The sequence below is a fragment of the Aedes aegypti genome, chromosome 3 (genome assembly GCF_002204515.2).
Source record: "Aedes aegypti strain LVP_AGWG chromosome 3, AaegL5.0 Primary Assembly, whole genome shotgun sequence".
Lineage (NCBI taxonomy): Eukaryota > Metazoa > Arthropoda > Insecta > Diptera > Culicidae > Aedes > Aedes aegypti.
The window spans coordinates 18,927,816-18,943,338 of NC_035109.1; the positions used below are offsets into that span (position 1 = coordinate 18,927,816).

Sequence of the window (15,523 nt, forward strand, 5' to 3'; positions counted from 1 at the left end):
TGTCATTTCACATTTCCATTTAAACTCCAGCTCTTCTACCTAATAAGGTCAATATTTTTACGCATTAATCGATATTTCAAATAAAAAATGATAACAGAAGATCGAATTTTATTGGAATACTGCTTAAACCGCGTCCTTTAAACGCCGACTAAGGAAGAAATTTTCCATCAGTAAGTTTAATGGAAGGTATTCACATTCTAAGTCTTCCTCGTAAAATTACGACAAGTAACTTTTCGTTTTGCCGTAAATTATATACCTTCATGTATTCAATCTGTTTAAAAAAAAAACACGAACGAAACTCAAACTTTAAAAAATTTTATATTTTTTGTGAAAAATTTTAAAAAATCCACGAGGAATTTCTAAAAAAAAAAATCCTAGTGTGATTTCTGATGAAACTTGTGTGAGTTATAATGATGAATACCTACAAGGATAACTGAAAGATCTCTCGAATTCTTGATGAATATATTTCTTGTTAAATTGCTATGATAAAAGCATGTTAATCCATCAATGGTCGGAGCAATAGGCCTATTCACATGACGTTCCAAAACAGCTGATCGGGAAGATCTTTGACAGTTCTCCTATGAAAATGACAGCCTCGTGTATGCACCGATCCTCCACCGATGTAAATAAATGCATAGACGGACCTGTCACATGAAAAGGCCTATGACAGTAATAATTGCTGTAGTATTAACTAGTGTGGAACCTTGAATGAAATGGAAACTGTATTTGAAAAAAATATCAGTGTTTGAGCCGCAGTAATAATATTTTGAAGAAATGTTGGAGAAATTTCTAGAGGAATCTAATGAGGAATCCCAGATGCAATTCATCCAGCAATTCTTGGAAAAGATTGTATCCAATAATAGCTTAAGTAAGTTTTGAGAAATTCCGGAGAGTAATTATGGTTGAATTTTTGAGAGAATCCTTATAAAAATGCCTGGATTGAATGAAAAATGCGTAGGAATTATTGTAGGGTTTCTTGTAAAAATGTTGATTTTTTTCGAAAACTTTATAATAAACCTTTGGGGAAAAACTTCTGTAGGGCAAGCGGGAAGAATCCTAGAAGTTGAAGTTGAAGAAATCTGTGAAAGAATCAGTGATCTGGAAGAAATACTGAGATTTTTTCTTCAGAGTAATCTCTGTGAAAATTGCGTAGGAATGATCTAAAATTTTTAGTATAAAATTTGGAAGAAATTCCTCTGAGCTTCTATTGAAAAATTGCTGGTGGCATTCCTGGTGGAGTTCTTGAAAATATTCCAGAAGGAATCTCTGGAGCCTCTAGAATGTTGCACCAGAATTCATTGCAAGCAGATTAACCATGTATGTCCGACGACTTCAATCGACAGTTTCTTTATGAAAAAGCGTTTTTGTAAAAAGTAATTCAAAAAACAATATTTCAAAGGTTCTATTTTTTCAAAATCAGTTTAAAAATTGTTGGTTGTTTTACAATAGTAAACTGATTGCTCACCAATAGTTTTACTATTCAAAAAGTTAGTTGACTTTTGGATTAATCTGATAAGTATAGAATCATAATCTACTGTTAACTCTCCCTTACTCGATACTTCGTATCACGATATCGAGTTAGAGAACCACAGTAAAAGTTGGTTTTCATGGCTACTGCGATGGTCCCTCGGATCGCATTTGTACTGGTTTTGTGTTCCATAATTCGATACCTCCCTTACTCGATGGCCCCTTCAATATCGAGTTACGGAGAGTTGACTGTAGAAACTAATGCATAGTATTCCTCTGGTTCGGTTTGCCTCAAGTTCGTCAAAAATAATTGAGCTCTGGAGCTACCATGGGAAAGAGTGGGTTATGGCAAAAAATTGACTTTAGATACCATATTGATTATAATGTCTTTAGAGACCTTAACTAAAAATAAACACTTTTTAGAGATATGCATTGACATAGTATCCTTAAAGGCTTGGAGATCTGCTTACCTGAAAATATACTATTTTTACTTGCTTTAATCTTTTCCTACAAATATTATTTATTTCATATGCTCATGAAAGATACCCAACTAGAACTGGGAATCGTATTTGCCTTTCCCATTTTAGCAATCCTAAGTCCTACTTCCTTATTTAAACAAGTTATTCGAAATAAATATAAAAAGTAACTTAAAGCGAATGGACTGGCAGCCGATTTTTTTTTTTAATTGAATAAATGTTGTGTTACAAATAGGACATATTCTGCCATAATAATTAGGCGGCATCCACAAATTACCTAACGCTCTAGGGGAGGGGAGGAGTAGCCTCAAGCGTTACGGCTCATACAAAAATTCAAAATTTCCCATACAAAATGCGATACGGAGGGGGGGGCGGAGGGGGTCAAAAATGTCCAATTTTAGCGTTACGTAATAAATGGACGCTGCCTTAGTGGTTCGAGGTTTTCTTTCTTGCGTATAGCCGAAAACCTCTGTTAATTCCAGGTTTTTCCAGGTTGAATAAAATTCCCTGATAATTCCAGGTTTTCTAGGATTTTTCAGGTAGTGACACCCTGCTAACTTTAAACTTAGCCTAAATTAAGAAGGCCGATTCAAAATTTTCGCCCGAAAGATTAGCTCAAAATAGTTGAAAAAAGTGACTTTTTTACGAAAAAAGTGACTTTAGTTGAAATGGCTTCAAAAAAGAGACTTTAAAGTGACTGGCCTCAAAAAAGTGACCAAGTCACTAAAAAGTGACTTGCTACCAGCCTTGAGTCTATGTAGCAAGACTAGGCTAAAAATCGTGCATTCGAATTTCGTCGCTCGAAAATCTTTTCGTTATGGAAATTTTCTCGATTTCTCAGAGCATAGAGTATCTTCAGTCATACGATATACAAATGCAAAAAGGGTCAATTGGCAAAGAAAGCTCTCAACCGATAGCTGTTGCAGTGCTCTGTCCCAGTCTTATCATAACGCAAGAAAGAAGATAAGCTGACGAAGTATGATGTAGTTCCCAGACAACCAGAATGTACGTATAATGAAATCACCTTTAGATTTTATTGACCACGTTGTTTTCTAAACATCAATAAAAAAAATGTATGTTTGATCCATAAGAGTAACTTTTTTCAAACTCTGAAATTCATCTTCACGATATAAGTGGAACCGCATTATGTTATTTTAGGTTAAAGAGGACATATCCAACTTGTGTTTAGAAAATCGTCTGGCGAATTCGGGTTTATACTGAAGTACACTGCACTCCATTGACAGGGTGTCTACATATTTCCAGGTTTTTCAGGTTTTGAGAAACAATTCCAGATTCAAGAAATTCTCCAAAATACACATGAATAAATAAATGACTGACCGAATAGTTTATTTATTTTTCTTCTTCTTTCTGGTACGTCCCCACTGGAACAGAGCCTGCTTCTCAGATTAGTGTTCCATTAGCACTTCCACAGTTATTCACTGAGAGCTTAACTATGCCAATGACCATTACTGCATGTGTATATCGTGTGGCAGGTACGAAGATACTCTATGCCCTGGGAAGTCGAGAAAATTTCCAATACGAAAAGATCCTCGACCGGTGGGATTCGAACCCACGACCCTCAGCTTGGTCTTGCTGAATAGCTGCGCGTTTACCGCTACGGCTATCTGGGCCGTTTATTTCTGATTACTAAAAACATATTTTCAAAGATGTTTTGAACGTGTACCTAAACAACATTGGAAAATTTGGTGATTTTTATTAGATCCCCACGAAAAAAAACATTATTCTTATCTAATAATTCAAAGGGTCTTCAATTATCAAAATCAGATATTTAAAAAATAGTCTATTCGATCTCAACAAAAAAATCTTTCCCTTAGAGTGGGATTCAGAATTATGGACATAAGCAATACACCCACGAAATTACTCTAAAAGGCGTTTTTTTTTTATTTTTTCCTAGATGATATCTTGGGGAAGCCAAATCTGGTAGCGTTTGATCGTCTTGGAAATAAGAATTTTAGATACTTGTTTAAAAAAAACAAGGATGATATAAAAAGAGACCATCCATGATTATGATTATAAAATTATATCCAACATGAACCACGACATAAGAGATTGGTTTCTCATTTGAACAGAAATGTCTGTTTGAATTTGAATGATTCTAATACTGTTCTTGAAATCCCTCATGACATTACGACAAGTATTACTGCTCGTTTTACTATGTATTTCCACCACATATTATTCCAACGATCTCTTCTGAAGTTTGTTTCGTGATTTTTCAAGAACTTGCTAAATAATTCTTCCGAGAATTTAGTTTTAGATACCTTCAAGAACTTATTCTTGAGTTTTCCTGAAGATAACCATAGAAAATACTTCGGAGAATCCATCAGGAATCCATCCAAAGATCGTTGGAGACATTTTCAATGGAATTCTCATGTTCTCAAGAAATGTATATATTGATTTTCCTAGGACTTTCTCTAACATTTCCGATTAGACCAACTTCAAGAATTCAAAATAATTGAGATTTTTTTTTATTATTTACTAATGAAATCTCAAAAAAATAATGTCCCCAGGGAAATGTCAAGAATCCTTTTCAAGTTATTTTGGAGAAAATTTTGAAATCGATGGATTTTCGAACAAAATTTTTGTGTGCGTTCTAAGTATGCCTTGACGAATTCTCTTGCATTCTTGATGAAATTCTTCCTAGAATTTTCTTGACAAAATGCTAAGATAACTGAAAAAAAAAACATTCGAATCTCCGAATAACGTCCTACAGTCCTACAAGACTTTTTGAAGAAATTCTTTCTAGAAATTTGTAGAGACTCCCCGAGGAAAATAAATATGAATAATTTCGAAAATATCTGTAAATAAAATTGCTGCATTAATAACTGGTGTGTAACCTTGAATAAAGTTTTGAAGAATCCATGGTGATTTGGAAATATTATTCAAAAAAACTATTAGATGGGTGTTTGAACCACAGTAATAATATTTGATGAAATCCAAAGAGAAATTTCTGGAGGAAGTCGAATTTATTGAGGAATTCTGGGAAAAGATTACATCGAATAGTGCCTGGAAGAATTTTTGGAGCAATTCTGGAAGTAATCGTAATGATCGTAATGATTTTTTTTGCAATCCTTATGAAAAACGAAAAAAATCGGCGTAATATTTATTGTAGGGTCTCATGCAAAAATATCAAAACTATGGAATAAACGTTTATGGAAGACTCCTTTAGAATATGTGGTAAATCTCCTAGAAGTAACGACTGGAAAATTCGGTAAATGAATCAATGGAAAAACATCTGGAGGAAATCCTGTGATAATAGCTAGAATTTTTTTAGAGTGATCTATGTGAAAATTACTGGAGGTAAATAATGTTACCGTGCAATACAATTTGCTTGACAAGTTCATTGAGCTCATGAATGTATTCCAGAAGGAATCTCTGAAAAAATTCCTGATGCACTCCTTGGGAACTGAGGAAAATATAATTTAGAACTTGTGAAATAGTCGAAAAACTTTTTTGTTTAACCAATTTTTAATGTTACCAAATTTCATATGCTCATGAACGACACCCAACTGTAAATGGGAACTGTACTTGACTTCACCAACTCGACAATTCTAAATTTTGCATCCTAGTCTTAACATGTTTTATGTTGAATAAATAAAAATCATTGAAGAATTAAAGCACTGAACTTCTCAAGTAGCGTTTTGATAGCGGCCCTGCCGAAAATTTTTGAGATTGAAGACATTTTATGTCACAAAAAGGACAAATTATTGTATGATTCAGAATAATTTCCCTGATTATGGCCGAAATTCCCGGAGAATTCTAGGGTTTTCCAGGTTGAATAAAATTCCCTGATAATTCCAGGTTTTGCTAGGTAGTAGACACCCTGATTGATCTAATCGAACAAACGGTCTTCTGATTGTAAATGCCACGTTTACTCGACAAATTAAATGAAGACCTATATTCTTACGATATTTTATAACACATGTCACATGAATGTTATATATGATGTAACAAATATACATTTAATGATACCATAAACCTTTGATAAGAACCAAAGTCACCGCATTTGAAGTGGCCAACAAAGTTGTATGTGGACGGTTCCACTCAAGATTTTATTGATTGTAGTCGCAGTACAGTCACCGTTGTTCGAAATCATTACCGCCGGTAGTTAATTAGGATTATTAGGGTTAAAAAGGATACGCTTGGTCGACGTTTAGCCATTTTTATGTGGAAGAGGCTGGGGTTGAATTCCCAGTCTGTTGTCTAGTAAACAAGTCATTAGACCATCAATCTTGTTATTTACTACCGTGCGACACAGTTAGACGACATAATCATTTCATTCCATTTCACCTTTTAGGTTTCATTTGGATCCCATAAAGTCAACTCGTTCGGGTAAACTATGATTTATGAAATAAAAAGACGTATCTAAATAATACCTGTAATTCTCTTTTTTTATTTTTGCTCCGTGTATTCAGATAACATGCTTCACAAAAACGGTTTCATACAACAAAAAAGTAAGTGTGAAGGCTACCAAGCAAGGCCATGCTGAAGATGTCTGGGTTCGTTTCTGCGGAGAATCGCCCCGCATTGGACCTTCAACATAAACGCCGAAATGTTGGCGAAACAAGATCCTAATCATGAAATTTATACACTTTCCAAATGTTTCCTCAAAATTTCTTGCAAAAATTGTGTTTAAGATTTTAACTAGGAAGTTCTCTGATAATTTTTCAGAAGTTATCCCAGAGATTTCTTCAAAAATTCCTTCGGAGATTGTCCGAAATATTCCTATGTATTTAATCAGAAATTCCTTTTGGATATGGGCAAGATAATTTTTCATAAATTTTCGAACAAATTCTCTAAATAATCTAGAGGTATTTCTTAAGGAAACTATTAGAAGTCTTTATTAATCTCTGATGAAATTTGTTGAGAAATACAGTACAAATGAAAGAGGAGAAATTTTCAATAATTTGTGTTCCAAATATTTTGATTTTTTAGTCGAGTAAAATGTTATTTCCCAGCTACGTGAAAATTTCTGATCAGACGGACCACTGAAAACCGAGATCCAGACCTCCAAACTTGACCATTTTGAATAAAAACGGCCAATGTGTACTTTATTATGTCCAGTACTGTACCTAATAAACTCCTGGAAAAATCACTACAAAATAGAGTGTTCAATCCCGGGAAAATTTCCCGGGATTCCCGTTTCCCGGGAAATGATTTCCTGTTTCCCGAGATTCCCGTATTTCCCGGGATTTCTGTATTTCCCGGGTAGTTCTATTGAAAAAGGATTGACCATCCATTTTCAAACCTAAACTATCGTATAATTTACTTTTCATATCAGTCTTACCAATGCACTATCTTGCTAGATCACTAGCTGTACTTGGATATTGATTTGTTGATTTTTTTTTTTGTAATCAAATAGTTGTTGATAAAATTGATAGCTCTTTGACGATATGTTTTTTTTTTTCCAAAATAGATTATATGCTATACAAAATACAGGATTTTTCGAGGGATCATCCATGAATTGAGTACGCTCATAAAGTTTTCATGGATTTAACCGTCACATTTTCCATCGTAAGACTTTAGTTGGTTTTTATTCTAGTGTTTGGAAGGTTCAATTTGATGTCGGTACAGGTCGGACTCGATTATCCGTTGTATCAATTTTTTTTCACTCCGGATAATCGACTCGTCCTAATAATCGAATCACTAAAAGAAAAAATAAAATCTGCATTAAAAGAACTTAGATATTATATATTTCCGTTGTTTTGTTTGTATAATGCAGTGGCGTAGCCAGAAGTTATTTTTAGGAACATTAGGGGTCTTGGGAAGAAATTATTTTGACCGGCTTACAAAAAACCTTTTTATCTACATCCAAAGCCGCAAAACCATTCATATTGTATATTGCAGTACCAAATTAAATTTATGCATTAAATCTCAAAAACAAGAATATCAAAGAACAAACTCCGGATAATCGAGTCCGTCCTGTACATATTATTTGAACTTCATACGATGTGTCAAGAATAATCTTCACATGGACTCAATATCATAATTTGTGTTGTTCTGAAACCTAGCGTACACAACGAAATCGATAGATATTTTTTGAGAAACATCAAAAAATTACTTAAAAAAGAGCTATAATAACTATTAGTAGAATCACAAAACGATGCCGAGGATGTTCTGGACTGGACTACTCCTATAAAATCCCTGTCAGAAAAAGTGAGTAATTGGAGACATTATTGGAATAATTACTGTAGCATTTCCTAGAGGCAACGCTAAATAAACTCAAGGCCGAACAATGGAAAGGGCCTCATATCAAAAAAAGTGAACAAAGAGAAAAACACAATCTTGTTTTGACAAATAATAAATCAAATTTGTACTATGAAATTACGCATTGTATGTTGGTTTATAGCAATGAATATTTATAACTATCATTTTAGCCGAATAAATTCTAATAAAAAAAAGATTTTGAGGAAATGAGGCTTTTATTTCGTCAATAGCTATTTAGCCCTTTTAATGTATGCCCATAGACGCTGGCTGACGCTGACGAGGTCGAGGATTGGGGCTTTAGGAGGAAAGATGGAACTCACACCTTCAATTGTGATTTTACGTAAAAATGATGTTCTACAAAGCTGTTCCAATTTTGAAAACAATTGTTTCTGGTCGAAATGGAAATTAGGTTGGCCTTTTGTAAAAAAAGATAATCATCGGAACTTTTTTTATTTGAAAGAATATCGGTATAGTTTGTTCTACCGTGAACGTACCATGTTTGACGCGGGTCCAAACTTGACGCATTTTCTAATTATTATTATTATTATTATCTTTATTAACGAGATTTGCAGCCCGAGGCTGGCTCATCTCGGTTTTCTAATTATTTTTATTATAAATTATTTCTAGTTCAGAATAGCATTCAAAAATTTATTCCTTTATCTTCATTTACATGTTATTGTAAGATTTCAATCAAAAAAAGTTTATTTTTGAGTAAAAATAGGCAAACAATAAACATTATTTGAAAATGCATCCGACAAGTGCGTCAATTTTTTCATTCCTTAGTGAATGTGCTAAATATTGTTATTCAATTTTCATGAAAATATTGTGCTGTTTTACAGCAATATCATCAACAACAGTCAGTAATATTCTTTTATTCATAGATTGATGTCGATTTTTTTCTAGTTTTAAGGTTTAAGACATATTTTTGTATGAAAATCTTGTGCGTCAAATTAGGCACACAATGTTCTTAATTATTTGCTATTTTGTTCAGCATGTTTTGTTGAATCGAAAATAGGAAAAGAAATATTTATGGTGATTGCATTCAAAAAACCGTCCACTGAACAACGTCCACGGTACTGATATTGATATCGACACTACCACATATTCCATTGAGGATTTATGGCAGATTATTTATGATAGATAGATAGCTATTCAGCAAGACCAAGCTGAGGGTCGTGGGTTCGAATCCCACCGGTCGAGGATCTTTTCGGCTTGGAAATTTTCTCGATATCCCAGGGCATAGAGTATCTTTGTACCTGCCACACGATATACACATACAAAAATGGTCAATTGGCATTGAAAGCTCTCAAGTAATAACTATGGAAGTGCTCCTAAGAACACTAAGCTGAGAAGCAGGCTTTGTCCCAGTTGGGACGTAACGCCAGAAAGATGAAGAAGAAGAAGAAGAAGAAGATTTATGATAGAATCCCAGTAGAATTACCAAAACTTATGCCTAAAGAAGCATCTCGATGATATCCAAAGAACAGATATGGTCGAAAAAAAATCTTTAATTTATTCCTGAAAAAAATTCGGCAGTATCTCTAATACAATCCTATGAGAATTTCCAATTATTTGTAAAAAAAATAATCAAGAGGAAATATTCAAAGAAAAATGTTGAGAAATTCTCGTAAATGTCACAGAAAGATTATTTACACTTAGTAAAATATGTCTTCAAAAGATCTTGCAGCACTTTAAGAAATAATTATGCGAAACTCTTTGTATTTTAACGAATTTCTTATCGTAAGTTTCTGAGGGCTGCACAGAGCGCTATTGATCTAGTCTTATTCCTGGATGAAACGCTTCAGGAAATCATTCTAAAGAAACATCAAAAGGAATTGCAACCTTATATTACCGAATGATCGTGTCCAATAAGGGGTTGGGCCGGTAAATAAGAGCCTTCAGATTTTTCCCAATCGAAAATGGTGCAAGCTGTCGCAAGTTATTTTAACAACAAAAAATAGAAAAAAAAATGCCTAGAAAAAATGTTTTGGAAACCTTAAATATAGAGATTTATGAGAGACTTGAAATTAAAAAGAGATCGAGTCTCTAAAAAGCCCCACGGTTTAGTAGTTCTGTACTACAATTTGCCTTCAATCCTGGGTGCCTTCAGCACATGTATCACTGAGTGATGAGGAACAAATGTGTCTATTTGTAACTTTTGTATGTTAATCCATCACAGAAAAGTGAAATGAATCTGTCGTGAAATTAAAGCGACGCAACTATTCGAAGTTAATTATTTTGAATGAGAAAACGCCTTTGGTGATTTTTTTTCTGTCCTATAGTATGTATACATAAGTGGCTTTATTTAATCATAAAAGGAGCACATGGAATTTCATCATCTCCCTTCCTTGTTTCTATAGTCACTAGATACTGGCCAGACAAACTAAAGCCGAACGTCATCACCGTACAACCGGTCACCGTCACGCCCCCAGCCTCATGAATCACCACCACCTTATTCGCAAACGCGACACCGTCATCATCATCATATGGCAACAGATAGTCTGTAGGTATTCAAATGAACTTGATCCTCGAGCGCATACAGGCTGCCGTCGTCTGTCTCGTCAACTCGTCTGTGAGCCGCCGCGCAAGGCAAACGAAAGCGAAAGCTGAGTTTAGCGCGCTTGCGGTCGCGAAAGAGCGAGCGCGGCTGGTGAAAGTACCTACCTCACAATTTCTCACGTGGTGGCGTCGGCGACGCCTCAGTTTAGTACTATTCGTAGAGCTGTGCGCACTAAAAGCAATTCGGTTAAAGCTATGGAACGCAAGATTGTCCCGTGGTTGTGGTTAATTCTTTTGGGCAGTGCTGGTCTTTGTTCTTGCCTGGGATTAGGTTTGAAGCAATCTACAGCAAAAGTAGTTGGTGGACAGAATGCAAGCTCTGGAGAATTTCCTTTTCTGGTGTCAATTCAGTGGAACTTTGGAAACGGATCTCGAGCTGTACACTTCTGTGGTGGTACGATAGTGAATCGGTATTGGATTTTGACAGCGGCGCATTGTAGGGAAACTGTGTTTGAAGATGGGTGGTTAGAAGTGGTAGCCGGAGAGTTTGATTTGCAACATGACGAAGGCTATGAGCAACGACGCAACATGAGCGAGTTTTTAGTACACGAAGACCGACAGCTTGGTTTTGTTGGGCCTTATGATATTGCACTGGTGAGATGAGTTTGAATTCACTATGCACATGAAGTGTTCTGATAAATCGAATCCTATTACAGATCAAGCTAGAACAACCATTCAAATTGAACGACTATGTGACTACTGTTAAACTGGACGAACGAAACACTCCGATATATGGAACAGCAGTTTTGCCAGGATGGGGATCAACTTCGCCGTTCATAGAACCAATTTATCCGGATAAGTTACAAAAAGCCTACTTACCGGTGTTTCCGTACGATGCTTGCCTGCAGTATTTCCCGTTGTTCAGCCCTCTAGAGAAGACGAATTTCTGCGCAGGAGAGTTGAATGGCTCAGTGAATGCATGTCACCGAGATTCTGGTGGGCCTTTACTTCAAATGATCGACGACACAGTGACCCAGATTGGAATAGTATCCTGGGGAGCCCTGCCGTGCACTGCCTACCGCAGTCCAACCGTTGTTACGTGGATCAGTTGCTTCAAGGAATGGGTTCGGATAACAATCGAAAAACACACCGCCGGTTCAGATGCATAATTTTATTTGCTAAATAAATTAAACTAGAAGCAGAATAAATAAATTGTCTAAGAAGGAACTACCAAAAGAGCCTTACCTCAGAACATCTGTTCGAGAAGATCACGATAATACTGAACCTGAGCGTACTCTCGAGTGCGTTGGTTCAGCACAAATAACACAGGGCAATCCAGAGAAATGCATGCCGTTTCAAAATTCCGCTGACAGCAGGATCGACACATCTAAATATAGGATACAAAATAAATGTCAATTTTTTTCAGTAGAACTTGGCAAGTCCATTAACCCACCTTTTCGCAAAGTTCAACTCGCCTTTCCAACCGGTTAATCTTATCCATCACATAGGTAACAGTTCTTTGGGGACGCTTGCGACATTCAGTGCACACTCCACTGTGGCTCTGATTGCCGCAATCTCCGATGCAGCTAGTGGTGGAGAAGTACTGTGAGATCGTACTCTTTTTCGGTAACTGCAATTCGCTTGCAAGCGACGAACGCTTTCCGCCGGTATTGTGTAACAGTTGGTACTTTCGTGGCATATCGTTATACCATTGGTTCACGTCTGCACCAATCAGAAGCAGACATCTATTAAGGGGCGGAATGATTGCCTTCCCAATATAGTAATTAGAGTTGATTTTCAATCCATTATCCGCCAGCAACTCATCAGGACTTCTGACCAGTCGAATCAATGGCACCAAGGGCGGACCGTTGATAATCACGTACGGAACACGTTGACCCCGGCGTGGTTCTCGTCTAGGATCAACCACTTTCCAGCGGCGCGTCAGTTCCAAAGCTGGTACACATGCTCCCGGCTTGTACCCATCCTCGCCGCGAAACTCTTTGGCATATATAAAGTCCTGCAGATTGACCCGTCCTTCGAGAATTTTGGAGAACTGCCGACAGGTGTACTCTTTAACTTTGGAAACGTCCCGCGTTTCGAACAGGATGCGCAGGACCTTTTCGAGCATTTTACTGACCACGGGACAGCCATCGCGGCGTACCGTTTCGATTCCCTTTGCCTCATAAACAGGTTTCTCCTGGTCCGGTGTTTCGTACATGTAACCCACGTAGCGTTTCTTTGTCTGTGAAATGAAGAATTCTTGTCGTTAACAGTATAATAATATCTTTATCAAAACATTTTTTTTTCTCCAGAAATTTCTCTGGTAATAACTTTGAGGATTCGCTCGATATTCTCTTCAGAAATTTCCTGAGATATTATCCATCAAAACTTTTGAGAATTTTTAGAAGCTTTTTTATGCAATTTTGGAGGAATTTTATAGAGATTACTTTACTAATTTCTCTAGGGTTCAAATAATTGGAGGTATTACGCTGACAATTTAGTTACATCTAAGACATTCTTTACGATGTTCCTTCAAAAAAAAAAAAAAAAAATACAAATGTTTCCCTGAGTATTTTCTAAGGTTTTTACGAGAAATTCTTTAGAAAACCATTCACCGAATGTTCATGTATTTAGTTCAGGTTTCCCTGAAAACATTTCTCTAGGGTTGACTTCAAAGTATGATCCTGAAAGACTTCTGAATTGTTCCTGTTTCCAAGATTTTTTCCAAATAGTCTTTCAAGAATACTAGGAAAATATTCCCAGAAATGCCTTTAGTTATCTGGAACTATTCTAGGAAAATCTGTTGGAGCAATATAAAATGATATTGGGAGATTCTCATAGATGTCTCCAGGCTTCCGTTTTACTTCAGAGCCCCCTTCAACATAACATTCGAGGAATTATCTGGAAATTTGTGCTTTCAAGAATATATCTAAAGATTGTTTCTGGATTTCTTCAAATTTATGTCAAATGATCAATCTAGTGACTCGCCATAAAAATCGTCCAATAGATTTACTTAAAAAAAATCTTTAAGGCGAAGTAGGCCGTCATTGAAATTTGTATGCGTCGTTGATGATTGTTGCTAATTCATCTCACGATTTCGAATCAAAGAAAATCAGTTCTCGCGTTCAGTATCATAAGGGCGTAACTGCAGTGATCGATTTCTCTTTATCGATTTTCTCTTTGACTAATTACTTGGCCGGGAGAATGTTTTCGACCAATATTGTTGGTTCAATAGAAAGTGCTGATCGTCCTTCGTCATACTGCATTGTAAAATGTTCCGAAAATCGATCGAATTTCTAGTACTAATCCAAAGAGAAAGTCGATGAAGAGAAATCGATCGCTGCAGATACGCTTGTATGATACTAAGCGCGAGAGTTGGTTTTGCACTGACACAGCTAGAAAAGTATTAGCATACTTAATGCACGTTAGTGCGTACAGTGATACTTTTTCAAGTCAATATAAACTATAATCAAGACTGAGTTTTATCACTTTGAAATTGCAAGCTTAAAGTCATCATCGGTGCCAAAACGAATGACGGGCTACTTAGCCTTAGGAATTCTTCAGGAGATTCTTTGTGGAAAAAAAAATCAAACACAAACGGGTTGTGTTTGAAAATTTCACAAAATATTCTTTAAATTTCTGCAAACATTTCTCAGGGATATCAACATTTCCAAAGAAATTTTCCAGAGTTTAATCCAGGAACTTCTTTAAAATTTCTGCATTAAGTACGCAGGTTAAGTTATCAGTTTCAGGAATTACTCTAGTTACCCTCAAGATCCCTTCTGCAATCTCTCCAGGGATTTGTTTTTGAAACATATAAAGGATTCTTTAAAAAATTCACTGAGGTATTTGATAATTGTAAAAAGATAAAAAAATCGTAAGTTTGTGGAAATACCTATAAGTGAATAATAAACCTTCAGTGTCGTGTACTGAACTGAATTCGAGTGTAGTACACAGGGGCCCAGATAGCCGTAGCGGTAAACGCGCAGCTATTCAGCAAGACCAAGCTGAGGGTCGTGGGTTCGAATCCCACCGGTCGAGGATCTTTCCGGGTTGGAAATTTTCTCGACTTCCCGGGGCATAGAGTATCTTCGTACCTGCCACACGATATACACATGCAAAAATGGTCATTGGCAAAGTAAGCTCTCAGTTAATAACTGTGGGAGTGCTCATAAGAACACTAAGCTGAGAAGCAGGATCTGTCCCAGTGGGGACGTAACGCCAGAAAGAAGAAGAAGAACACAACACCGGAACGGCTTTGCAATTGAGGTTGATAAATGCGAGAGATACAAAGTTTCAATTGGAATCAAATGAGACAGTACTAAATTCGACTTCTCATTTACTTTCAAACGCTGCCTTTAGAAACTCCTTGTTCCTGGGCGTTTCTCCAGTGTTCTAGGAATTTCTACATTAATTAATACAGTAAATTTCTCAGAAAATGTTACTACACATTCTTCCACGAATGATTTAACAATTCATTTGCAAGCTGTTCTGGAGATCTCTTTCCCTGTATTCTTTTAGAATTGTTTTGGAAATGGCAAAAAGAATTCCTACAGCTTGTAGGCTACAGGGGTTGGATTCTAATAAAAACAAGTTCTAATTTGGATACTCTAGTAAAGAGCAGTAACTTCATTGAGCAGAAATATGTTTGTTCTGAACACTTAGGAATCTATCTACCTATCTATATTCATAAAAATGGAATGGTGTTTGTATGTCACGAGTTGGCTTGAGAACCGGCTATCGCATTTAACAAATTCTCTCACAGGCATGTTTCTGGTGTGATCTGACGTGATTGTGTGAATAAACAGCTCAGGATGTTCATCGGAAAAGTCGGAATAACGATAACGAACGAAACT

The 15,523-nt window shown here is 36.2% G+C and overlaps 2 protein-coding genes across 4 annotated transcripts in view; one reads left to right on the top strand and one right to left on the bottom strand.

The window, feature by feature from the left end:
* The first annotated feature begins 10,555 nt into the window (after window positions 1-10,555).
* On the top strand, window positions 10,556-11,859 carry LOC5572511 (lectizyme). The gene is made up of 2 exons (XM_001660400.2): window positions 10,556-11,321; window positions 11,384-11,859. The coding sequence occupies exons 1-2, from the start codon at window positions 10,923-10,925 to the stop codon at window positions 11,834-11,836; spliced, it is 852 nt and encodes a 283-aa protein (XP_001660450.1). The 5' UTR covers window positions 10,556-10,922; the 3' UTR covers window positions 11,837-11,859.
* Window positions 11,750-15,523, bottom strand: part of LOC5572510 (DNA polymerase zeta catalytic subunit) — a 41,880-nt gene continuing 38,106 nt past the window's right edge. The window contains exons 9-11 of one of the 3 annotated variants that reach the window (XM_021854246.1): window positions 12,121-12,909; window positions 11,913-12,054; window positions 11,750-11,845 (exon numbers count right to left, since the gene is read on the bottom strand). In XM_021854246.1, coding sequence (XP_021709938.1) covers window positions 11,914-12,054; window positions 12,121-12,909 — 930 coding nt within the window. In that variant the 3' untranslated portion in view covers window positions 11,750-11,845; window position 11,913. Of the gene's footprint in view, window positions 12,055-12,120; window positions 12,910-15,523 lie in introns of all 3 variants that reach the window. The other 2 variants (XM_021854245.1, XM_021854244.1) reach the window with 2 other exon arrangements.